The following is a 26,522-nucleotide window of genomic DNA, read 5'->3' on the forward strand; positions in this document are numbered from 1 at the left end:
AGTTTTGAAAAATTATTCTTGAGTCTTTCTTCTGAACCTTGTCGCAAGCTCTCCCTTGGCTGAAATTTCCCCGAAGTACAGAAAAGTTTAGGAAGTTGAGAATCCAGTTTATGTTTCTGATGGGTTACCACCACCTGGTACTAGCAGGAACACAGATGTAAGAGCAAGCTCAATGCCTGGGTTCCCAACCGAGCCCATCCCAACACCTGGTTCTTTAAACCAAGAGCAGCATTTCCACTTGGAAATTACAGGACTGCTCCTCCCAACTATGGCAATGCAATGCACTGCTCGAGATTTAGATGCAAACTAAATTCCACAGAGAGGTGCACAGCTTTGCATATTTTAACCAAAGCGACAAGCGGGATATATAAATGAGAAGAAGCTAACCTTTTGCGATCCCCCAGTTCCTCAAATTTCACGCCCGGTGCAGAGGAGCATGTGTGTGGGTTGGGGGGGTGGTGGTGGTAACTTTTGCACGTACTGTACTTTTTGTTTCGCTTCAGATATGTTCTTGAGCGGCTCAGGATAAGTTGTACAGACACATCCTGCCCCCCCCCCCCCTTTCTTTCTGCCTTTCAGAAAGTTGAATCGCTCGAATTAATTTCTCCACCAGGCATTCTAAAACTTAAGTTCACTTTTATCGTTTGGTTCACGAAGCAGTTTCCGAAAATGATAAAGAAAATAATCGTACAGATTAAGTTTGGCAGCCTCAAGACTGCTCTACAAGGGGTCCGCGGGGGCCCAAACATAAATCAAGGGAAAGGAGAGAAAGCTGCTCTCAAGAAGTCTCGCCTGTCCTGTCCTGGTTCTCTTCTCTGTCTCCGTGGGCTCTCTTGCTCCTTCCCTGAATGCCTTCCTTCCTGCTTATCTGTCTGTCTGTTCGTCTGTCCTGTCTCTCCCTTTCACTGGTCAGTAGGCTGGACAAAGTTTGACAATTGAGCCCGTAGAGTGAGCTAATTTCTCCGAATTTCCTTCAGTATCTTCCCACCCTCCTTTCTGAAATCACAAGAAACTAAAAGTCCAGCACTCAAACTTACGTTTGATCTGCCTAGGTTTGCTCTGTTTCCTTCGGGACATTGCTGCTGCTGCTGCCTCCTCTGTCGTTGCTGCTGCTGCTGCCGCGGCCGCCTCCGGTGCTGCTGCTGTTGCTACTGGGCTGCGGACGCCGTTGCCCCAGCAGCTGCCACGGCCCGCACCTCGGTCTCCTGCTGCCGCCTGGTTCCAGGTGCCCGTGGAGGGACAAGAGATCAGTGGGCTGGGTTCATAGATGAACTGATCGACGTGCGGAGGTGCCGAAACAGACAAGGAGCGGGAGCCGAGGGAAGAGTATGTGACAGGCAGAGACGGGGGACTGTGGGGAGGGGAAGAGGGGCAGGCAGACAGACGGACAGGAAGACAGAGAGATGGGAAAGAAGGGGAGAGGGGGAGGATGAGTAAGCGAAGGGACGGGAAGAAAGAAGAGAAAGAGAGAGAAAGAAAGAAAGAAGGAAAGAAAGAAAAGCAGAGAGAGAGAAGGAAGGAGGGAGGGAAGAGAGAAGAAGAGGGGGAGAGGGAGAGAGATAGAGAAAGAAGGAGGGAGGGAGGGAGGGAGGGAGAGGGAGGAGCGCGCCCGCTCTCTCTCTCCCCCTCTCTCTCCCAGGCTTTGCTGTGCAGATGCTGTCGCCGCCGCTGCTGCTGCCGCTGCCGCCGCCGCCGCCGCCGACGCCGCAGCTCTCGGGGCTGCGATCCACTCTGCCTGACTGCGGGAGGTGGCCGAGGAGCGGGAGGGGAGGGGCTCGACGAGGCCGTGGGGAGGGGAGAGTTTTCCATCAGCCAAAGAAGGATTGGCTGCGTCCGAAGCCAGTCGGGATGCAAAATGTAGACCCCAGTTTGGGCCAGGAAGGGTGGGATGGGACGTTGAGAAGAAGGGTGTGGAGGGTGGGGGAGGAGGAAGGGGAAGAGTGGAGCTGGGGGTCTGAGGACTTTTATGGGGCGGTGGGCCATAGGCTGAGGGCGTCACATCTTGGGATGGTGCAGTCACTTTCCCTTCCACCCATGCTTTCTATGTTTCCTCTTCGCCTCCCCTCCCCCGCCCCGAAACTTCTTCCAAACAGCCTCCTCCTGGCTCTCCCCAACACCCCTTCCTCAGTCCCTACCTATATACTGAAACACAAAGAGATGAGGAAATCAAATCGGCCAGTAACTTGGTGTTTTCACTAATACCACCCCACCCTCCCACCTCTGTGGCTGTCCCCTCCTCCCTCCCCCCCCCCCTTTTTTCCCCTTCCATTTCTTGGCAGGAAGGTTAGGCCATTGGCAAAGTCTTCTGAGAGCTAGATGATCACAAATGCCAATTGTGTGTTCTTGAGAAGAGTTAAGTCTTCTCATCTGCCCTGGATCTCAGGAGAGACTACTTCATCTCTCTAACTCTCCCTGGCAACTGCTGCAGACACAGATTCCATCCATCCCCAATCTGCCAGATCCAATAATGATGGTTAGTGGTCCAAGGAGCACTTGGAAGGCCTCCCAGCCCACCTAAAGTTTTCCGTAGTAGAGTCATATTCAGCAATTTGGCTCTAAGGGTGCCTGGGTGTGTGAGACAGACACTCTACAAGGCAAAGGATGGTTTTGCTAGATGGTTAGGCCCTAAGTGGAAAATACGACATTTCCTATGCAAGGAGTCATTTATAATGTAATCATTATAACCTCAAGTAAGCATGGTATACAAGAGGCTTCATTATAATGATTTCTGGGGAAGTAATCATTCTGTCTGGCCCAGCACTGCTTCTTTCCTCCCATAAACCACGACTTTGGTTCTTTTCATCTCTATGTTCCTCTGTGACTGTGAAGTGGCACATAATTAATAAAAGATTTTATCTCACTATAATTTTCCAAGTAGATCCTATGTCTGATTGCTGGACCTCTGGGTCCTTGACCTTTTGGTTCATCTCTGAGATAATTGAAGCACCTTGCAAAAAAGGAACAAGAAGAATGTTGTTTGTTGCTTTTTTTTAAAGTGAGCTCCCCACCCCCTTACATAATCAAGATTTTAACCAAGTAAAGTTTTTTTCTTCATATTCATTAGTATTAAACATATTCTCCAGAGTGCTAGAAGGAGAAAGAAAATTATTCTTATTCATGAGAAATCTTTTGGGGATAGAATGGAGCAAACTGCTTTGTGTGATCTCTAAACTCGCCTTGAGTTGTTAGGTTTATTCCCCAGATTTGTGTCCCTAGAGGGTTGTTAAAGACACTCATGCTGTTTTGAGATTGTATATTGCCTTTGTATTTTTGGGGTTACCAGCTCTATTTAGTAGTGTTGGTATGAATCCTACCAAATTTGATACCCTAAAAGGGCTTGGAGGTCAATGCCTGGCCTCTATTGATTGAGCATGATTCAGGCCCTGTATCATGCAGGGGGAAATTTCATAGGAGTCATTTGTATCCTCAGAAGAATGCCTTCTGGTAAGGTATAAGAGAGTTGTGTTGTGAGTGGCACATACAAGAGAACTGAAGATCAATTGTGCAAATTGTTAAATTATCATTAGTATTTCTATTGTGTGAGGTGGTATCATAGTACTTTGTTAACAGAAGATGCAGCAAATGGCAAAGTCCTTGCCTCTAACTCATTTTCCAGATGAGGAACTGAGGCAAACAAGGTTAAGTGACTTGCCTAGGGTCACATAGCTAATAAATGTCTGAGGCCAGATTGGAACTCAGGAAGAGGAGTCTTCTGAGTCCAGGCCAGGCACTCTATCTTCTGTATTACCTAGCTACCTGCCTTTGGCCCTAGAAATGAGTAAATAGGAAAAGCCAAGAAGAAACACACATCTTCACATGATATTCTACTTGGAAACCAAAATATGCTAAAGTTGAGGAATATAAAGTTAAGAATCTCTTGGTAATTTTGTGGAGGGAATTATGTACAATAGTATATGTAGTCCAGTTCAACTTGCCTTTTTTAATCTCTTATGAAGAAACTATGGATGAGTTAAGTGGAGTAAGACCATTAAATTTTGAATTTCCTCATCTTTTTATCTTAATGAGAACATTAATACCATTTAACATTAAATTTCTCATCCTTTTATTTTTAATTACTGGAAAGGTATAGAATAAAAAGAGAGCAAAACCTATAAGTAACTATCTCTATCTAGATGGAAATGGCATCAAACCACAACTACATCACTATCAAATAATGATTATGAAAACCACAATTGAAAAAGTATCAGGAAATGATATTGCAAAACCACAGTAACTAAAGTATCTGTGATACTGAAAACCACAACTTGCAACTCATTATCCCACAGATCACAGATTGTTATTTAACTATAAATGAAAATTATACATCCAAATGCAAAATAAATTTTCATCTATTTAATATAAATTGTTAATTATGTAGACTCATCAAAAAACTTTTATTTTGCCTGTTGTTTTTAAGGTAGTTTATAACTTCAAAATAAAGATGGGGTTTTTTCACCTTTGCATATGATTTATCTTGCTTAAGAAAAATAACTTAATTTTTTTCTCAACTTTTAAAGAATATTGCTTTAAGATTAAGTCTAAATGTAAAAGGTAGTACCTCTCACTACAATCCCTCATAATGTCACAAGGAAGTGAATGCTGAAGGAGTTCAATTTAAATTTGTTTATGTGGGAACTGTGATGTTTGTTACTCAGAACACAGCAATTAATTTTTTAAGCTCCTAAATTATCATTTGAAGAAGAAACCACACTTTCTAAAATAAAATGTTCTCCTAGGGAAAAATTTGTCCTACCATTTTTAGCTGGAAAATAGGAGTTGCTTTGGAGACACATGAAATAGTACTATTTGTAATTTGGGAACTGCAGCATTTTGGCAGATTCAGACTCTTATTTGAATAAAGGTGAGTTTTTGGTTATTGATAGTCAGAACCCCCAAAATGTCTATGAGTTTTATGATGCCTATCTGCCTTCATTCATCGGCTTCTTAAACTATTACAAAATATTTCTAGAGGGGAGGAAGTTTATATGCAAAGATTTCTATTTCATTGGGCATTCTTATAGCATAGAAATTTGACCTCAAATGTAAATAAAGTAGGGGTGTTGGATAGTTATTCTTGAAATGTTTTTTTGTGAAAATTGTACATAATATTTATCTTTATAATTTCAGTCACTTTAAGGGGCTACAAAACTATCAGTGAATTAAACTATTTACTAAAAGTCATCTGGCCAGAGAACAATTGGGATTTGGAATATTTTGACAGAGTCTATAAATAAATATCTAGAGACTCTGACTATGGAATCCCCTTGAGGTAATGGAGGTATATTACATTGAGGTAAGGAGAACATTAACATAAATGGAGGAAATTAATCTGTTTTGTACTGAAAAATTGAATTTGTTGTGTTTTGATAGGTATATAATTTTATATTTTAAAAGGAAAATCTCAGTAGTATCAAAATTTTCCTAAGGAACCCCTATTTGCATTATGTAGAGAGCCAAGCTTCTACAGAACATAGTTTCAGAAATGTTGATAGGATCTATGAAATGGTACAACCAAGAAGAAGCCTAGAAAGAGTCTCTAGAGAAAATGAAGTCCTGAGAAGGAAACTTAAGGACCTAGGGATACGGATTTGTGTTTTCATTACTCCTTCTGGATATGTATAATGAATGGTTGGCAACAAAGTTTGTCTTTGGAGCCGTAAGAAGAAAGATCAGAGGTTTTAGGTCAGGATGAATTATATTTAAAGAGACTGGGGAAGAGTATTTTCCTGAAGATTTGCTGGCAAATAATCAGGAGGGCCTCAAAATGAAAATGGAGTTGGTAGGCTAGGACTAACAATACCATGGAGGCTAACAAACACGACAGCCATACTTGTTATGGACTAACAAGGTGGTATAATGCATAGAATTCTGGCTTTGGAGTCAGAAGTACCTAAGTTTGAATCCAGCCTCAAAACTTACCAGTTGTGTGACCATGGGAAAGTCATTTGACCCCTCTGCCTCAGTTTCCATATTTACTATTTAAAATAAATAGTACCTATAAAATAGGGAATAGTCCCAAGTTTGTTGTGAGGATAAAATGAAAGATAAAACATATAAAGCACTTTACAAACTTTGAAGAGCTATATAAATGTTAATGATAATTATTTTATTATATATGAATATATAAAATGTTGATGATGATTGTGTAAAGAATAGCAATGATGTATCGATAAATTACAAGAGAAAATTACTGGAAAGAAAAGCATGTATCTTTATGCTAATTCACAGAGTATATGTAAAAATCGAAGTGAGCTTGAGTCTTTAACTGAAGGAGATAACATCATAGACATCATCAAGGACTACTAGAAGAAGGGAATATGCATTTATTAAGGTCCTACTATCTGCCAGGTACTGTTCTAATTGTGCAAATATCTCATTTGACACTCATAACAACCGTGAGAGGCAGGTGCTATATTGAAACATATTTTACAGTTGAGGAAACTGAAGCAGACAGAGGTTAAGTGACTTGCCCAAGGTCACACAACTAATAAACGTCTGAGGCCAGATTTGAATGCAGATATTCCTGACTTTAGGCCCAGACAGTGCCCTTTCTAATATGCCACCTAGATGCCTAACAGGATGGGCTTTATACATGAAACGTTATAATTGGAAGGAGTAACTTGCTTTAAAAGAACAACTTAGATGGATGTATTTTAGTTTATTTCAAGAAAATACAAGCCTGTATGAAAATCTATGAACCTGATGGAGGAAATGTGGTGGAGAGTATATGGGTATGAGTTATAGGAAGGAAAAATAGAAGTGATATCGTGATGGGACTTTAGACTGCCTGACTGGATATTTTTTAAAAAGTGATGAGTTCTGACTCATCACTCACAAAGCTATTGGAGGCAAGACATTGCTGTTATTGGAATTTCAACTATCTAAATGTCTGTTAGAATTATATCTTTCCTAAGAGGAGATAATCTGATAATTTTTTTACTTGCTTTACTGATAACTCCATCTTTCAGATGGAAACAATATAAACAATTGTTATCCTAAAGCAGGTTATAGTAGACAAACTGACAATTTAAGTGGAAATTTCAGGTACTGTTGTAGGACAGAATATTGGTGGAAATGGGGACATTTAAGTTAAACTCTCAGGAAAGAAAAAGAAGGGGAAAAACATCCATGTCTGTTGTGAGGAAAGAAGCTGTTATTCAGACCTGGGGCAGTTTGAGTTAACTTTGTCCCCAGGTGGATTGATCTGGGACCCAGCTGTGGACCCTTTCAGCAAAAAGAATATAAAAGCAATTTTTATGACTTTGACAGGGAGCTGTTGAGACCCCAGGAAACCTCCTTGCCAACCGCTTTTAACCTCTTAGCTGGAAGCTTTTTTCTGTTTTTACTATTATGAACTACTTTTTAACTGCCTTGGGAACTGTGTTTACCTAGGGTATTGGAATATGTTTTTTAGTTAAAAAAAAGATTATTTGAACTTCCTGGCTCTGAGGGATTCATGGCACCAGATGTGGAACCACAATTGGGACAGTAAATTTAGGAGACACTGATCACATCATCATAGTTTCTGTGAAAGTTAAATAAGGGAATACTGCATACAGTTTACCATATATTCTAAGTTTTTTGAGAGTAGCAGTGTAAATTTCAAAAAGTTTAGAAGAGAGTGTGATGGTCTGTAGGCCACAGCAATGGAAGTAAGAGGTAAGTCAACAATGGCCTTAGACAAACGATCATGTGTGGTTAACCTCTCCATCGTACCTCCTAGTCAATGTTGTAGGATGTCTAGGTCCACAGCGTGGACCTCTCAGTTCTTTCTAGTGCCTTGGTTTCTTATAAGGATGGGATACCAGTCCCAATTTCCTTCAAGTATCAGAATCAAGGAAACTAACCAGCAGCTTGTAAGTGTCCTCATCTATGATTTTATAAGTGAGGCATGGTTTCCAAATGATCTATCACAAATAACTGATGATTACAAAAGAGTGTGCCTTTGCTGGGACTTGCAGAGGGGTATACAGGTCAATATCTTTATTTGGATTTCTGTCTCCAAGACATTTCCACCTAGATATCTTGTCAGTATCATAAATTACAATCCTCATCACCCCCTACTCCAAACATGATTCTCTTTCTGACACAGTTTTTGTCAGTATTAACACCCTTTACCCAGTCTCCCATGTTTGAACCTTGAATGTTATCTTTGTCTCTTCCTTTTCCCTTCCTTTTCATATCTAATAAATTACTAAATCATTTTGATTCTACTTCCACTATATCTCTTCCATTCTTTCCCTCCTCTCTATTCCCACTGCTGGAGGTTCATGTTCCCACCCACTTGTAATATTTTAATGCCCTAACACGTCTTTCTTTTTCCACCCACTTCTATCTCCAATCTATCCTTCACAAGATATTCCATTCTTTCACACCACTTAAAGATCTTCCTTATGCCTAAATGTAATCATGATGCCAATCTTCTCAAAAGTCTTCAGTGGCTCCCTTTATCAAATTTATTTCATACTTCAATGGCTGGCATTTATGGTTCTCCACATTCTGACCCCATATTACCTTTTCAGTTTTATCTGATAATATTCCTCTTCACATGATCTCTCCTCCAGCCAAGCCTAATTATTCAGCATCTCTGAATAAGCACTGTACTTTTCTTCTTTTATGCCTTTGCTCAAGTCATTCACTACAACTGGAATATTATTCAATGTAGATACCTGACATATTTTCCCCTTTTCTTCCAGATGTTAAATAAGTATACTTTCTTCCTCCAAACACAGCCTTAAAAAATTGACATAAGCATTAGATACTGCCTTAAAAGTTCAGCAGAAGCATTTTTTCTCCTGATTGTCTCTTGGAACCAAAATGAGTTCTCATAATTTACCATTGGATAAACCACAGTCTTACCCTCCCATAAGTTAGTATGACATTAGTTACTAATTCTGGATATTTCCTTTTGCCCCAGGTAGATTCTGGGAGGGAATAACGTACATTTTCCATGTTAATGTCCCAAAATGACATGATTAATAATGTGTAAATCCACATTCATCATGACCAAACAAATCTTTGCCTCAACTGCTGGCTTTCTTATTTTCATCCACACTTTTGGGGACATTTCAGTTATATGCCGCACATCAACCATGAACTATATATCACCCTATATATAAAACATGTGGCAATAAATATGACACATAATGAACATTGCTCACACATTGGGGTGAAGTTTTATTCCCAAACCAGCAGCCAATTCTATAAATATCTAACCACTAACCTAGGTGTTAACAGTTCTTAGAGCACTTACTTTGTGTGTGGTCTTAAAGCAAGTTACCTAAATACGTGTTTTAATTCTGAATCCTATTATCACAGACTTGGAAGGAATTTCAGAAACCAAGTAATCCAGCTCACATTTTAAACAAGAATCATCTCTACAGCAGGTACCCAACATACATTAACACATACTTGATCATCTAGCTTTAGTGTGAAGACTTGCATGAAAGGAGAACCCATCACTTCCTGAGGTAATCCATTCCACGTTTAGATGTCTCCTATTATTAGGAAGTTTGTGAATCAGTCAAGCCTGAATTCATCTTTTAGTAACTTTGCCCATAATGCTGCCCTCCGGGGCCAAAGAGAACAGGTCTAATCTGTCTTCATACTTGGCAGCTCTTCAGGTATTTAAAGCCATCTATCACGTCATCCTCTTCTCTCCCTAAATGTCCTCTATGTTTCCAGTCAAACATTCCCCATTTCTTCAGCCAGTCCTCATGATTTGGAGCCATTTATGCTTTTCCTATCATCATCATTAATAAGAATGATTAATAATAATAGAATGCTTTGTGGTTTGCAAAGCAATTTTCAAAAAATATGTCTCATTTGATCCTTATAACAACCCTGTGAGGTAGGTACTACTATTATCATCCCCATTTTACAGGAGAGGAAACTGAGTCCAAGAGATGTTAATTTGGCCAGAATCTCACAGCTAGTAAGTGTCTCAGACAGCATTTGAACTCAGGTTTTCTGAATTATAAGTCCTGTATTGCATTATTCCAAGTAGCTATCTCCAAAACTTTCAATGTCCTTATCAATGCCTTTCTAAAATATGGTGCTCAGAGCTGAACAGTATAGTGAAAATGTCATCTGACTGGAGCAGAGTACAGGGAGAAAATCCTGTTCCTAGATCGGTACGTTGTTCCTCTTTTAATGGAATCTAAGATTGCATTAACTTTTTTTTTGTAATATCATATCATACTGTGAACTTATTTTGAACTTCTCCATCCATTAATCAAAGACCTTATACTAAATGTAAGAAAAGTCTTGTAAGGCATTGGGTAAACTAGAATGATGAGGATAGGGAGTTTATTCTGATTGGTTGAGGAATATGCTAGTGTCATGATAAGGAGTGAGGAGAAGTTGTATAAAAACTAGGAGTTAGTTAAGATCCCAAGAGATTTGAGAGTATGAAAACTTAAGATAGAATACTTTTTGCTGAGCCCTTGAGAATGAATTGCTTCGGGAGAGGGAGGATAGAGGACTCTTAGCACCTTGGATTTAGTCTCAGCATACTTTCCTTCTGCCCCAAGCCAGTCCAGAAAAAGTTCATGTAAATTTCAAATGGTCTGGAGAGTTTTGGATTTTCCGTCTTCCCTTTACTATGGTAGCACTACTCAGTAGCCATTGTCCTCAGCACAACAATGGCTGGTGTCTGCATTAGGAGCCGGCAAAAGATTTGTTACATTGAGGATAGGCTCCACAAAGAGTTCAGTAGAAAAGCTGTATCATAATTAAGAGAACTATCTTGAGGACTCCTACAAAAATATTTCCATGAGTTTTGAGTAACCCCCTTTGCCACATTACGTGCACCTAAACTTGACTTTACTTTTCCCCAGACTCTGTATGTACTGCTGGGATAATATATCAGAGACTCTGAGGAATGTATGTTTTTGTACCAATTTGTTGTTTGTCCTTCATTCTGGAAGAGTACTATGACATCAGGGAGGTGATGCCATGATATGAAAAGTGAATTAGATTTAAGTGAAACAGGGCTGTGCAAAGTCATCAGCTTCACTTTCTCTTTCTGAACCTTCTGGGTCCAGTGGCCAGATATAGATCTGGACAACTAGAGATGGTCCAGGATGCAGTGGTGGCCCTTGGTCTTTTCAAGCTAAGGTCTTTAACAGGTGTTAGTTTGACTGGGGAAACACCATTTCAGTAGTTAAGGCATAGTAGGAACTGAGGCAGACAATGGTATCTTTATCTAGTCAAAAATTAAAAATACATCCATCGATACATAAGTTGAATGAATGAAATCAATCTGGGAGGGGAAGACTCACAGGGTTTCAGGCCAAAGCAGAAACAATTGCTATTTGCATTAATTCTGAGCCAATCAGGGCCCAAATCAATGAGAGCCAGAGTGATTTGGGGTTAAGGCTGATCTTTAAGGGAAAAAAAAAGATTTCAGGGATCAAAATTTATATTCCCTTTGGGCAGAGAACCTGAAGGTCAGGGTGAGATACCCTATGTGGACTGAGGGAAGGGAAAGAAAGAAATTTATCACTCTAAGAAGTACGTGTCTCTAAAAGCTAATTGTCTTGCTAATTAATTAACATCAGGGGTGGAGCAAAAAACACTGGTGGGTGCTCATGAGCTATACCATTACAAAAACAACACTTCACCGTCTCTAGTACCTCAAGGAAATTCTGAGACATTGTGGGCAAAAGAAGCGACCATGCTCTAGAGACCCAATCTGGCCATGGAACTGAGGCAGCGAGCATGAGCCCACAACTCACATCCAGGCTGATGTATATTTGAAGCTTATACAGTTTGTCCAACCTATTCAGAGAAGAAATTGAATACTTTTAGTGGCAAAACACACTTCATCAGACTTAAGTTGTGAATTATTCAATTTGCCTTTAGTCCAGTCTATTACTAATTTTCCTTTCTCATATATTATCCCCCTCCCTATCTGTTGTCCCCTTCTTCCTAAAAAAGTTTAGGGTGCCCAAACTGTTTATTGCTAGGGGTTCAAAGTATGACTCTGAAGGAGTATTTACATTTTAACACTTAGAATACTCACAATTCGAAGCAATGAAATTATAAACACGGAAAGAAACATTACTAGAATTGTAGGCATAATGAAGTTTGGGGTCAGAAGACACTGCCCACATCCCTTCATATACTTTTGTATTTGTTCACTCTGTCTATGCCAAGATGAGATCTAGGTGAGGAATTTGGGACCCATATTACCCCCAGTACAATGTTCATGTCCTTTGGGACCCTGTTTCATAGATCTTTCTGAAGTGAGACCAAAATGGATGTAGGTAAAGATGTGTCCCCATCATAGTTCAATATATGAAGCAATGGATCCCTTAGACCCTGAAAGTTCAAATAATTATTTCCTTTAACAAAATACACACACAAGTTCAAATAATTCCCTTAACAAAATACACACACACATACACACACACACACACACACACACACACACACACACACACACAAAAATACCCCCAAGTAAAAGCAGTTCCCAAGAAAATTAGAGTAGTTCATTTAAGTAAAAAACAAGTAAAAAGCCATCAGCTGGGTGATTAAAAAACAATTGGCAAGAAAATTTTCTGGTATTTCTGGAGTTCCCTGCCAATGTCCAAAAAGTCCCCAAACCAACACATATTCTTCTAGCCCCAAAGGCTCATTGCTGGGTCCCAAATCAATCTACTTGGGGGCAAAATTATCCTAAACTATTTGATGTCTGCATCATAGCTTCTTAGGTCACAATTGTCCAAGCTGGGGGTGTACATGTGTGAGTGGTGAAGAGAGGTGGGGCTTTAACGTGGACCTCCCCATTTTCACCAGTATCCTGACCCACAAGAGTAGCTATGGCTATGCTGTTGTTAATCTCAGTACTTAAATTGACCTGCTAGTAGCTAGTAACTCCTTAGCCCTAGAGCTCCAAACCCTTCACTTTGCTTTTGGTTAATTAACATGTTTCAGCATAGCATTTGCCAATACATATTCAAGAATGGTTGCAAATATGGTTAAGTAATTTTCTAGGTAATTTTCTCTAACATTGAGTTAGATGGGAACAATTTAGCAAAGTATCACAAAGATGGTTAATGTTTTCAAAGATGTTAGCAATAATGAGCACCATACTGTGTCTTGCTCTATGTAGTAGGAGTAGTGCCTGTTTTATGTATATGGAGCTGATTTTCCTTTAAGGGGGTAGATCCTTGGGTTTTGGTTGACCTGAAGGCCCAAGGCTTGAATGAGTGGTTTTGTATCCCTTGAACCCTGAGGTATAAAAGCCATAACCTATGGGGAATTGGAGTTCTGAGAGGTTTTAGATTTTTGTTGAATTCCCATTGCTCTGCAGTTATTCCATCCTGACTTAGTGTTGCCAATTGATGCTGTGAAGAGGCAGAAGAGGGCTTTATTTCTAATTTAATTAGGAATTGTAACTTTTAAAATCTTATCACAGGTAAAATTGTTGTTATTGAGTTTTATGAGTGTTGAATCGCATTCTAACCCTAAGCCCGAATCATGGGAATGTCCTGAGCTAGGCCTGTCCCAGAATACTAGAGATAACAATTGACCAGAAATAAAACTATCAATATTCCCCTCTATTCTTTCCTTCTTTACCACTTTAATATCTGATCATTTTAGACTATGTAAGGAAATGGGTTCATAATACATTTTGCAATTGGAAAGATGATCATTCTGGGAGATTCAGACTCCTGAATTTTACTTCCAGCTCAATCATTTATTAGCTGAGTTACTTTTGTATGAGTCATTTAGTCTCTCATTGGGTCTTTACTTCATACATTATAAAATAAAGGAGTTGTATGGGAGGAAATCTAGAGCAATAAGGATTAGCAATAAAAAATTTGATTCCAAGTGGCTCTTTAAAACTATATATCCCAGAGTATTGAGAAGAATCTCACTTTGTAGTCCAGAAGACTTGGGTTTAAGGCCCCTCTTGGACACATATTTGCTGTGTAATGCTGTGCAAATTGTCCTCTATGCTCCCAGGCAACTTTTATACTATCTTGCCAAGAAGTTGGTGATCTATGTTTTTTGAGGGGATTTGCTCACTGGGAGTTCCTTACATCGGTGAAATCAAGAGTCCAGACAAAACAAATAAATAGGAGCCCTATGTGTTCAACATGCTTTATGTAATGCTCAATGCACATATGTAAGTACTTAAGGAATGATTTTGATGATAATACACCAGCTTGAAAAATCTATTAAACTCACACTTTTATATCACTACTTGAATATGTTTGGAAAAAACCAAAATAGGCTAAACCTCAAATAATCACAAATTTGCAAATGATTATATAGGAAATTTCCATTCTGGATACTATGGGTGGGTCCTCAGGTTCATAAATGTGCAGGCACTCTTTTCGTCATAGATGAAAATAACAACTCAGTCACATCTTCTTATACTGTGCCATTCTTGTATAGATCCTTCAATGAAATTTCTGTAGTGTTTCTACACAGCACTCTACAGACCTGCTTTTGGATCTTATTAATGTTTTGTGGATACTGATACCGTTTTTGTGCTGTTATTCCTCATTCTTGCTGCATGACTGGTCTTCGTTTTTTATCATACATGTCTTTGATATCTTTTACACCACTTCTAATAAAGATGTCATCATTGGTAATATGCTGTGACCTACTTACACTCATCACTACTTGAGTTTTTTTTTTTCCATGCCTTTTAGGTGACCTTATGACTTAATTCTTCTGAGAGCATGGCTTTTCTTTTTTTTTTCAGTCTTATAGAATCACTTGGAAAATGATAAGGTTGAAAATGTAGACTTTGAAAGCAGCTTGAGAATGTTGAATATGATGCACAGTTTCATAAATACCATCTATTCCTCTTCTTCTGTCTTCCTGAGGCAGTTAGGTGGCCCAGTGGATAGAACACTAGTCCTGGGGGTCAGGAAGATCTGAGTTTAAAGCTAGTCTTACTAGCTATGTGATCCTAGGCAAGTCGCTTGATATCTGTCCCAGTTGTGAAGATCAAATGAGATCATATTTATAAAGTGCTTAGCACAGTATCTGGCACAGATTAGGTGATTAATAAAGAAATACTTGTTTCTTTCGTACTGAAATCTTATCCTAGCTTAATGTCCCTCTGCACTCCCTATCCAAGATATATGTCATGATAGTATAACTTAATGGTATAAATCCACCTGTGTTCCCTAATGCAAGCAATATACATTCTTGGCCTCTTGTTTTTCTTCTGTAGATTAGTAAACTCTTTTAAGCAACTATAGCTCTCACTGAAGAGATTTTAGTGTTCCTATGCTCAATGAAATCATAACAATGTCACATGGAAAAGGTCACAACTTAAAGGGAGTCCTTCTTCTACTTGAATTTTGACATCATCTTGAAGTGTGTCCGAGATCTTAGCAAACATGTATCTCTCTACTACCAATGTTAAGTGATGAATAAAACACTATCAGGTAGGACTGTTGAAAAAGTCCTAGGATTTTATTTTATTTTTCAAAATTTAGTATTTTATTTTTATCCATACTTATAAAAATAATTTTTATATTTGCTTCTTAAAATTTTGCATTCCAAATTCCCTTTCTTCCCTCCCATTCATTGAGAAAGCAAGAAATTCGATATAGGTTATATAAATACAGTCATACAAAACTCATTTCCATGTTAGTCATGTTGTGAAAAAGATGGGTCAAAAAGAAAAAAAAACAAAAGAAAAATAAAATTTAAAAAGTATGCTTTGATCTGCATTTAGATTCCATCATGTTTTTTCCCCTTTGGGAGGTAGATAGCATTTTTGATCATGAGTCTTTTGGAATTCTCTTAGATCATTATATGGCTGAGAATAGCTAAACCATTCATAACTGATCATCTTACAATATTGCAATTACTATGTACAATGCTTACTTCACTTTACATCAGTTCATGAAAGTCTTTCCAGGTTTTTTGAAAGCATCCCATTCATCATTTCTTATAGCACAATAGTATTCCATCACAACACACTACAACTTGTCCAGCCATTCCCCAGTTGATTGGCATCCTCTCATTGTCTGATTTTTTGTCACCAAAAAAGAGTTGCTATGTTTTTGTATATATAGGTACTCTTCTTTTTAAAAAAAAATCTCTTTGGGATACAGACCTTGTAGTGATATTGCTGGTTCAAAGGATATGCACAGTTTTATAGCTCTTTCGGCATGGTTGCAAATTGCTCTTTGCATGGTTCAATCAGTTCATAACCCTATAAACAATACATTAGTGTCCCATTTTTCCCACATCTCCTCCAACATTTTTCATATTCCTTTTCTGTCATATTAGCCAATCTGATAGGTATGGGGTGGTACCTCAGAGTTGCTCTAATTTGCATTTCTCTAACCAATAATGATTTAGAGCATTTATTTTGTATGACTATACATGGCTTTAATTTATTTTTCCAAAAACTGCCACTTCATATCCTTTGACCATTTATCAATTGGGGAATGACTTTTACTGTATCCTTACAAATTTGACTCAGTCCTCTATATATTTCATAAATGAGGCCTTTGTCAGAGAGACCCACTCTAAAGTAATTTTCCTTAGTTTTCTGCTTTTCTTCTAATCTTACTTTCATTGGTTTTGCTGGTACAAAACTTTCTAATTTAATGTAATAAAATATATCCATTTGAGATCCTATAATGCTCTCTATTTCTTGTTTGGTCATAAATTATCTTCTTATCCATAGATCTGACACGTAAACTATTCCCTACTCTGCTAATTTGCTTAAAGTATCATATTTTATGTCTAAATCATGTAGTCCACTCTGCTATCCATTAACATTTTATGAGTCAGTCCATCCCATTTACATTCACAGTTATGAGTACTGTGTATTTCCTTCCATCACACTTTCCCACCCTGCTTCTTCTCTCTCTCCTTTCAATGTGTTCTTCCTCAAATGTGTTTTGCATCTGACCACTGCCTCTCTCAATCCACAGTTCCTTTTCTCATCTCTCCCCTTCCTATTCCTTTGTAGGGCAAGGTAGATTTCCATATCCAACTGAATGTATATGTTATTCCTCCTTTGAGCCAATTTCCATGTAGGAATATAAACAGTTTATCTTTATTGAATTGCTTAAAATTTCTCTTTCCTGTTTACTTTTTTGTGCTTTTCTTGTGTCTAGCATTGGAAATTCAAATTTTCTATTAATTTCTGCTCTTTTACCAGGAATGCTTGAAAGTCCTCTCATTAAATATCAATTTTTTCCCCTGAAGGATTATACTAATTTTTGCTGGGTAGGTGATTCTTGATTGTAATCCTAGTTCCTTTGCCCTCTGAAATATCATATTCCCAACCCTTTGATCATTATGTGTAGAAGCTGCTAAATCTTGTGTTATCCTGACTGGCTATAAAATCTTTGAATTGTTTCTTTTTGGCAGCTTGTAATATTTTCTCCTTGACCTGAGAGTTCTGGAATTTGGCTATAATATTCCTGGAAATTTTCATTTTGGGATTTCTTTCAGGAGGTGATTGGTGGATTCTTTCAATTTCTATTTTACAAACTGGTACCAGGATATTAGGATTTTAGGTCATCCAGTAATTTTTAAATGATTTCTCCTGGATCTATTTTCTATATCAGTTGTTTTTCCAATGAGATATTTTACATTTTACCATATTTCTTTTCCATTTTTAAAATTTCATTTTATTGTTTCTTGATGTCTCATGCAGTCATTAGCTTCCACTTGACAAATTCTAATTTTTAAAGAATTATTTTCTTCAGTGAGCTTTGGTACCTCCTTTTCCATTCAGACAATTCTACTTTTTAAGGAACTTTTTTCTTCACTGAACTTTTCCACATCTTTTTCCATTTGGCCAATTCTCTTCAGTTGTTTTTTTGTGTGCTATTTTGTCATCTGGCCTGTTCTATATTTTAAGGTGTTATTTTCTTCAGTATTTTTGGTGCCTCTTTTACCAAGCTATTGACTCTTTTTCATGATTTCCTTGCATCACTCGCATTTCTTTTTCCAATTTCCCCTCCATTTCTATTATTTGATTTAAAAAAATCCTTTTTGAACTGTGGACTAATCCAACCATTTTGAATAGCAATCTGGAATTACACTCAAAGAGTTATAAACTTGTAGTGTATGCTTTTGCCCAGCAAGACCACTATTAGGTTTGTTTCCCCAATTGATTAGGAAAAAGGAAAAGAACTTACATGTTTTAAAATATTTACAGCAGTTGTCTTTGTTGTAGCAAAGAACTGGAAATTGAGGACATGCCTGTTGATTGGGAAATGGCTAAACAAGTTGGGGCATATTATTGTAAGGGAATACTACTATGTTATAAGAAATGATGAGCTGGTTGATTTTAGAAAAAAAAACATGGGATAATGAAGGTTGAAATGACCAGAACCAAGAGAATGTTGTACAGAGCAACAGGAATACTTTTCTAAGAACAGCTTTGAATGACTAAGTCATTTTGAGTATTGTAAATAAATCAACTACAAAGGACCTATGAAGGAAGATGCTATCCACATCTAGAGAAAGAACTGATAAATAGAAGTGTGTAAAGTGTGGTATATCTTTATATACACACACATACTTGTATCTAATGGCAGCCTTCTCTATGGTGGCTTGGGGAGGGAGCAACAAATATAATGTGTGTGGAATAATGATAGTGTGAAATGGAAATTCGTGGCCTTATATTAAATCCTCCTCATATTATGCTAGTATATGGAAATGTTCTCTTTTTTGTAATAAAGTTCAAAATGAATAAAAATTTGAAAAAAACCCTCCTTATGCTCTTCCAAAAATTCTTTTTGGGTTTGAGACCAATTCACATTTTTCCTTTAAGGTTTTGCATGTAGCTGTTTTTACATTGTTGTTTCCTTCTGAGTTTGTGTTTTGATCTTCCCAGTCCCCATAGTAACTTTCCGTGGTCAGGGTTTTTTTTTTTTGCTAATTTTCCAGCCTATTTCTTGATGTTCAACTTTATATTAAATCTGGACTCTCCTCCAAGGGTCGAGGATGCACTGTCCCAAGCTTCAGGGTATTTTTACTGCTGTTTTCAGAACTACTTCTGAGGCTCTGTAAATTTTCAGTTCTTCCAATATGCTGTGATCTAAGGAGAGGTATGATCACAGCTGTCTAGGCCAGGTTCTGGTTTTTGAGTGACTGCAAGTGTTCTTTTCCACCCTGGAACAGTGTACAGTGTCCCCATTTCTATTAATATTCCTCCTCACCCTGAGGCTATGACATGGAACTCCCTATGGGCAATGCAACAGAGTCCTGCTCTCAGTGTCAGCAAAGTGTCCCCTCTAATATCCTTCTGACCAGTTGTCTGGATACCCTCACCCTCTGTGGAGTGAGAGCTCCAGAAGCTGCCTCCACAGCCCATTCAGTCACCATTCCTCCCCCCACCAAGGTCTGCAGCTGGTTTGATGTGGATTGGCCTGAGCTAGCACAGCCTGCTGGATGGTACTCCACCCTTACTCCAGTGAGAAACACCTTTCCTTTTGGCATACTAAATTGTCTTGGGCTGAAAAATTGTTTCATCCTCTACTTTTGTTGGTTCTGCTGTTTCATGATTCCTTTTGAGACATTATTTTAATGTTGTTTGGAGGGGAATTTAGGAGACCTCAGGCAACTCCCTGCTCTTATTCTGCCACTTTGTTGGAGGAGACCTTTTATTAAGGCAAAGACTGCCTCCTGCTCTTATTGGTACTCAATTAACAAAAAATAATCAATAGGATATTGTATTCCCTAAAGCTTTTAGTCTCTTGTGTGGTTATAAAGATACAGTCTGCTGTAAAATGTCATCTGAAAGAATACCCTAATTCCTTCTAATATTTTTGGTAAGGATCCTCTCCATATTTACATTGATGATTATAACAATAAAATAGATAGCTTCTGAGATTCCCTCCAACTCTGAAATCCAGTGATTTTTGTATAATCAGAATTTGTAGAAATGGAAAAATTCTATACATATGTCCCATGTTTTAGATATATGTAATAAAATGGAAACAGGCTTTTACTTGTCCTTTATTTAATTCTAAAATAAATTAGTTAGCCCATCATTATGGATGTTCCTTCCAACAATGCAGATACAATCCAATCCATGCATAGTGGTCTAGCTCTTCCCATAATTTTATTATAGAGAATCTACTCAACATGCTGGAGGCCTTCCTTGCTTTCTCCTGCCAGTACTAAGATACCAGTGAAACATTTGGGAGATCTACATCTTATCTGGTATGCTGTGCTCATGACCACACCATCTACCTTTCCTGCAATACATTTTCTTCTCCAAAGTGTCCATTCTAGGAAGCCATGACTGGCCTTTAATCCTTGGGCTTGAATTTAATCACATGCTGAATACTAAGTTTAAAGCAGCTGTAGATCTGAATGCAGGTCTCTCTCTTTCCAAAGTGGCTTGTTATCTGCTTCAAGAAAGGAAAAATTCTCATTGCTGTTGTCTTTGTAGATGCTGATTTAGAAACCTTTCTGCTATACTTATCCTTTGATGAGAGTGTTGCACCAACAAAGGTATAAGTAGAAAAAATTTTGTGTAGTTAATTGTCAACTGAAAATGTAAATGTGGAGTGTCAAGGGAACTTCTTTTGGTTTGTCATACTATTTAATAAAAAGAAACATCTTTTGGTTCAAAATAGATGTTTTATTCTCAGAATTTATATTTTATATTACTTTTGTTATTACCACTGGTTCTTCCTTTCAGATCCTGGTGCAGGCATTCTACAACCCTGTACCCCAGACATAGAAGAGTAATCATCTCTCCTCTCCTCAAAGGTCAGGAACCCTCCTCTAGCCTGGCCCCAGCTATTATCATAAGGATTTTCATAATATGTAAAAGTTTATTAGTAAATTAGCCAAAACTTTGTCTTGAAATTTTTGAAATTAGTAAGGGATATAATTCACAGCATAAATTCTGGATTTACTTATTTTTGATATAAAGTTCCATTGAAATATTGCTTTGATAGTGATAGGGATAGCAACTAGATCTATGTTTCATTGGAAAATGGAAAGTCCAATGAGGAAATGTCTTCTACCAACCAAGTTGACACCTTCTCTGCAATTTATAATCTGAGAGAGTTGCCTAGAGCATTAAGAGGTAATCTGATCACTAATTGAAAACTTGTCTCTCAGTATAATTTACTAAGAACTTAATATTAACATAGAAGAAAGCCTTTCCCAAGCTTTCAAAAAGTATATCTTAATAAAATACTAAATATTTTATCTTTATTAGGAAATTATATGCCTAATGTGTATAAGCACATTTTCCTTAAAATGTTATTTTATCTTCCTTTTTGTAAAGATATGATCTGCTGCACTGTCACCCCAACATCCTGCTGCCCTGTTTTCCCAGTTTGACAGGAAATTGCTTGTTGTTGAATGACAAGAGCAGGAAAATACTGTTTACTGACCATACGCTTTAATCAGAGCTTAACTTTATCAGCAGAATCTATTTCTTTGAGAATATTTTAAATGTTAAGATGTTCATTTGTTTCCATATTAAAGACAAATTAAGATAAAAATTAAGTTAAACAATTATTAAAGTTCCTACTATTTACAAAATTGCACACTATTAAGGTAAGAGATAATAAATACAAAGAAAGCCAGAAATGTCAACATTTAATTTCATATATTAGACAAATAAAAATAAGGATTTATTCTCTATACTTAGTATTTGCCCTTAAGGCCCAATTTATAAAATGGTCTCCAAAGATCTCACCTATATTACCTGACATTTGTTTCTTCATTTTGTTACCTTGTTTAGTACTTCAATCATTTTTTTTTATTTCACCATTCTGGGTATCCTGTATACCTATGCACTGTTATTGCCTTCTAATTACTGTTGTTATTTCTTCTCAATTAGATTGTAAGAACTTTGGAGGCAGGGTCTAAATTTTCTGCTTTTTTGCTTCCCTATTAAAAAATGAAGGATGAACAACTCTCAATCTCAATCAATTGCTGACTTGACCTACATTTCTGGATACTGTGGAAAAGGTTGCTTAAAAAGATGAAAATACAAACTGAAAGAAATTAATAAATTGGGTGGAATAATTTTTTATATTTTAATATCATCAAAATAAAACATAAAAAATAGAGAAGTTTTTGTAGACTTTGTTCCTCCCAGGGCCATTTAAAAGGGAATTCACAACTCCTTCAAAGTTATTCTGAATATCTATGAGGAATCTTTAAAAGATATTACACAGTTATTAGTAGCAACTCATGGGATTCCTAGTCAGATTGCTCTAGTGAGGCTAGACATCTCAAAAATATGCTAAATTCTTATCGGTATCTTGGAGAGGAAACTTCAGAGCTCATTTTGTGGCAGACTATTCTGAGAAGCTATTGCAAATTTCAAGAATTCTACATAAGAAATGCAAATAATGGGAAAATGTAAAATGCACACTTCATATGTCTGAAATGATTGTTTTCGAGCAAAACATAGAAATGGCAACTGGAAAAAAACAGAAATAAAAGAGTAAGGGAATTACTTTTTATTTTTTAAATATTGTGATATTTAGAAGAATTTTTTTCCTTATTAAAAGCAAGTTCAGCCATCAGGAAGATTAACTGGATTATAATGCAAAACTTTTAGAATTTCTTCTATCCTGGACTCTTGCAAGTAAATGTACACTAGAGAGGAGAAAATGGTTTCCATACTCCTTCACTGTTGCAGAATAGTCACAATGAGTGATGATACACATGCCAGGAATGTGATTGACCCTGCAGGATTGATCAAAAGCATGATCTCCAGTTATATCAGGAGCAGTCCGACTGATGTATTGGGACAAAATTTCTGGTTCCATTCAGACAAATCAGAAAGTCTTCCTCCTTGTTGTGTAGAGGAAAACAGGCTGAAAGACCAGGAAACTGGAGTCCCTAGAGACTCATCTGAAAGTGAGAGAAAAGTTCTCACCTCTCTCTGATAGGTGATCATTCATTAAGAGTAACTAAACTAGCAGAAAATGACCCCTTCAGTAGGAACGAACATACGCAGAGCTCCCTGAATGATCATGAATATATCCAGAGTTTTCAGATAGTATAAGAACGCATCGGTAAATCTACATTAAGGAAAATAATAATTGGTAATAAAAGGAGGAAGAGGAAAGTAATCAGGGACACTTTTTGATGACTGGGAAGTTCTTTTTAAATAATATATTGCTTTAAACATAAGTATCTCATTTCTTAGGAAGTTTGTTGGTATTTAGTCAGGAGATTTGCTTAGAAAAATACAAATTGACTCTATTAAGAAGATGCTTCTGAGATCTACCCGTGTTTCACAGGACATGGGTTTGAATTCCTGTTCTGCAACTTTCTGCCTGTATGAACTTGGGAAAGTCACTTAATCTCTCTTAGTCTTACTTTCCTCATCTGTAAAATGAAGGAATTGAAATAGAAGACCACTAAGGTCTTTTTCAGGTTTATATCTTAGGTCTTAAGCTAAACGTAAGCCTGCTGACATTATAGTTTTTCTGCAATTCCAATATAAATATAACTGCTTCGTCCTCCATTCTCTCTTGTTTTAAAAGATAAAGAAACCCAGTAGTAAAACATAACTTAGATAATTTAAAACAGTATACTATTCATTTTCAGTAGTTATTTTTATTTTAAGCATAAAGATGGTTGGCAAAATATTTGATAATTCATTTTCGTACTTGTACAACATAAACAAAATTCCTGCATTTCTATACAATCTGTCTATATTTAATTTTATTACTCTAAGTAGCCTTTCCTCTTCACAAGGCTCAGTTAAATAGAGTCAAATTTAAGGTTTTGTAAACCAGATCCTGAATATTTAAAAAAAAACATATATCATGAATTTGGATTCAGAGTGCCTGTGGTACTCAATATTGTTTTCAAAAATTCTTCACTCAGCTGGTACAGAAATCACACTTTTTAACAACTCACAAAATAGCCCTCAACTAGCAATATATTAATACAGAATTCACAGAGTAATCCCATAGAAACTTTTTCTTTAAAAATGTGGATCAGAAAATTGGCTGACATAAATGTTCTGGAGAACAAATTCTGAGGAATTGTTGGAGGAGTAAATTTTTATCTCCATACACTTAAGCTCATATTGTTTGTAAAAGGAAGTTATACATAAAAATGGATGTTATGGGGTAAGTTAGAAGAGAGACAGAGACAAAGATGGAGAGAGACAGACAGACAGACACACACACAGAAAGAGAGAGAACAGAATTGTATATTGTATTTTATTGGCGTATAAGTATGTATCTTTTCTAAATGCTTCTCTAGTCTCTCTTAAAACTACCTTAACACCTTTTTTATCATGAGTCTCAGTGATAAGTAGATTTATGTGAATGATTTTCCTCTAGGTTTATGTACAAACTTGATTCAGCAAGGAATCTGAATGACCAGTGGAGAAATGACTTTTCTCCCTATCCATTCTAGAGCTAGTGAGGAAAACCAGGATAAATAATACATAAACATGATGAAGAGGTTATATGACAGAGATGGGTTTCATGAAGAATAAATGAAAATCAGTAATGTGCAGTAGTTGTTTTGTCCTGCTTCCCAACTGTAGCCAGGCCTTGGCTGACTGCTGGCCATGGTGCTGACATGACAAGGCCCTCAGGCATACTGAAGCCATGACAAATATAGTGCTGCTGAGGCAAAGAGCTCTTCCACCTCTTTGAGTAAGAGCACACACAGAAACCAATTACAAGAATCAACATAGTTGTATCTCTCTTTTCTGGTTATTTACATTGTTCCCTGACTTTGATCTCATCCCCTGTTCACATACCTCCAGGCTAAGGAAATATCATGAGCCTGAAAGCTCTAGGTCTGATGGCAGAAATCAATGCTTCACATGATTCGGCCTCTAAGAAACTCTGCCTCTGCACTGCCTAATGATTTGGCTTATTCACCCAGTGGTAAATTCTTTTCTGTTCTAGCTAGAAGGGGGAATCTGCTACTGGCCCAAAATAATTTTGTGATGTCTATTTTGCTTTTCTAGCATTCTCTACTCAATGTTATGGGTTATATTTAAACAAATGTGGATAGATAAAAACTCCAGAATTGATTTGGTTGGTGTTTAAGCATGTGATTATATACCATGGGTACTTGCTCAAGTCTCTTGGAAAACCACTTTGAATTCTATGTTAACCCTTATCCTCAGTAATAAATAACTCTGTGTGAGTGATTCTCCTCTGGATCACAAGCTTGGTTCAAACAGAGAATCAGAATGACCAGTACACTACCATTCTCTACCAAGTAGAATAACTTTCAGGTCAACTATAAAAATAATTAGCAATGTAAGATAAGCAAAAACATGGTAAAGTACCACCTGGCTACTCTTAAATAAAAGTAATTAGTTCTGAATGAATGAAATTCTGTGTGCTGAAAGGGCTGATGAGTGTTATTGAAAAGTTTATTTTGATGAGACTTAAAAGATTATGTGGTGGGGCAGTGAGGCAGTGCAATAGATAGAGCACCAGCCTGGAGTCAGGAGGACCTGAGTTCAAATTTGGCCTCAGACACTTGACACTAGCTGTGACCCTAGACAAGTCACTTAACCCTGATTGCTTCAGCAAAAAAATAAATGTGGAGTGGAATAGATGACACAGGACTAGAGAAATACACTCATCCTTAGTTTTTTAAAGGAAGGAAGGGAAAATTGGAATACTATACTCTCTCTCTCTCTATGTATATATATATATATATATATATATATATATATATATACACATATATACGTATATATATATATATAATGTGTGTGTATGTGTGTGTGTATGAATATGTGTGAGTGTGTTTGTATGTATATATTTAGTAAACTTCACTTCTAGTCATGAAAAAACTTGTGGAGCATATTACAAGGATGATGGTTCATTTAGGAGAATTTCATAAGGAAGCCGAGGTGAATAAAGTCATAATGGCTACATCAAATTAGGTTATACAAGACTCACATCATTCCTTTTACAGGCTGATAGATCAGGGGAATTAAATAGATATAATTCACTTAGATTCTAGTGAAACTCTTGACAAATTCTCACATGTATTTTTTGTAGACAAGAAGAAGGGAGAAAGAAAATAAGATTTAATTATGTGCATATTATGTTTCAGGCACTGTGATAATTGCTTTTTAAATATTATTTCATGTGAAAATTTTAAGATAAATAACGAAAACTTGGTGTATTCCTAACTGGTTAAATGACTAGATCCAAATGAAAGTCATTAATGGTTGATACCAACTTAATTATGTCTGATTACTGAGAACTAGTTTATTTAAATATAGAATCATCACCAGGAGATGGATCACTTGTTGATGAAGGCTTTAGCTATGACAACTAATGAAAAAAGGAAACTATAGCATGGCCTTCAGGATAGGGCGTTCCTTTCTGCTTTTACAATGATGGTGGTAGAGCAATGGAATGGGGACAGAAGATGTCAAAAATTACACAAGGTTTTGAATATTTGTAAACAATGACCTAGCTATTAGTACTCTATATGTGATATAATTCTCCAATGACAAATAAATGTACATACTATTAGAAAAATTGAAACATATCAACCTTGTAATTACTACTATAAGTTAAATTAGAACAAAT

General features: G+C 37.1%; 1 protein-coding gene across 2 annotated transcripts in view; it reads right to left on the reverse strand.

Annotated features, from left to right (window-relative positions):
- The window catches only part of ZFPM2 (zinc finger protein, FOG family member 2), a 584,654-nt gene extending 582,896 nt beyond the window's left edge, over nucleotides 1–1,758 (reverse strand). The window contains exon 1 of one of the 2 annotated variants that reach the window (XM_036735057.1): nucleotides 1,038–1,758. In XM_036735057.1, the coding sequence (XP_036590952.1) occupies nucleotides 1,038–1,077 (40 nt within the window). In that variant the 5' untranslated portion in view covers nucleotides 1,078–1,758. The remainder of the gene's footprint in view (nucleotides 1–1,037) is intronic. The other variant, XM_036735065.1, reaches the window with a different exon arrangement.
- Nucleotides 1,759–26,522: the final 24,764 nt, after the last annotated feature.

Source organism: Trichosurus vulpecula, chromosome 1 (assembly GCF_011100635.1).
Source record: "Trichosurus vulpecula isolate mTriVul1 chromosome 1, mTriVul1.pri, whole genome shotgun sequence".
NCBI lineage: Eukaryota > Metazoa > Chordata > Mammalia > Diprotodontia > Phalangeridae > Trichosurus > Trichosurus vulpecula.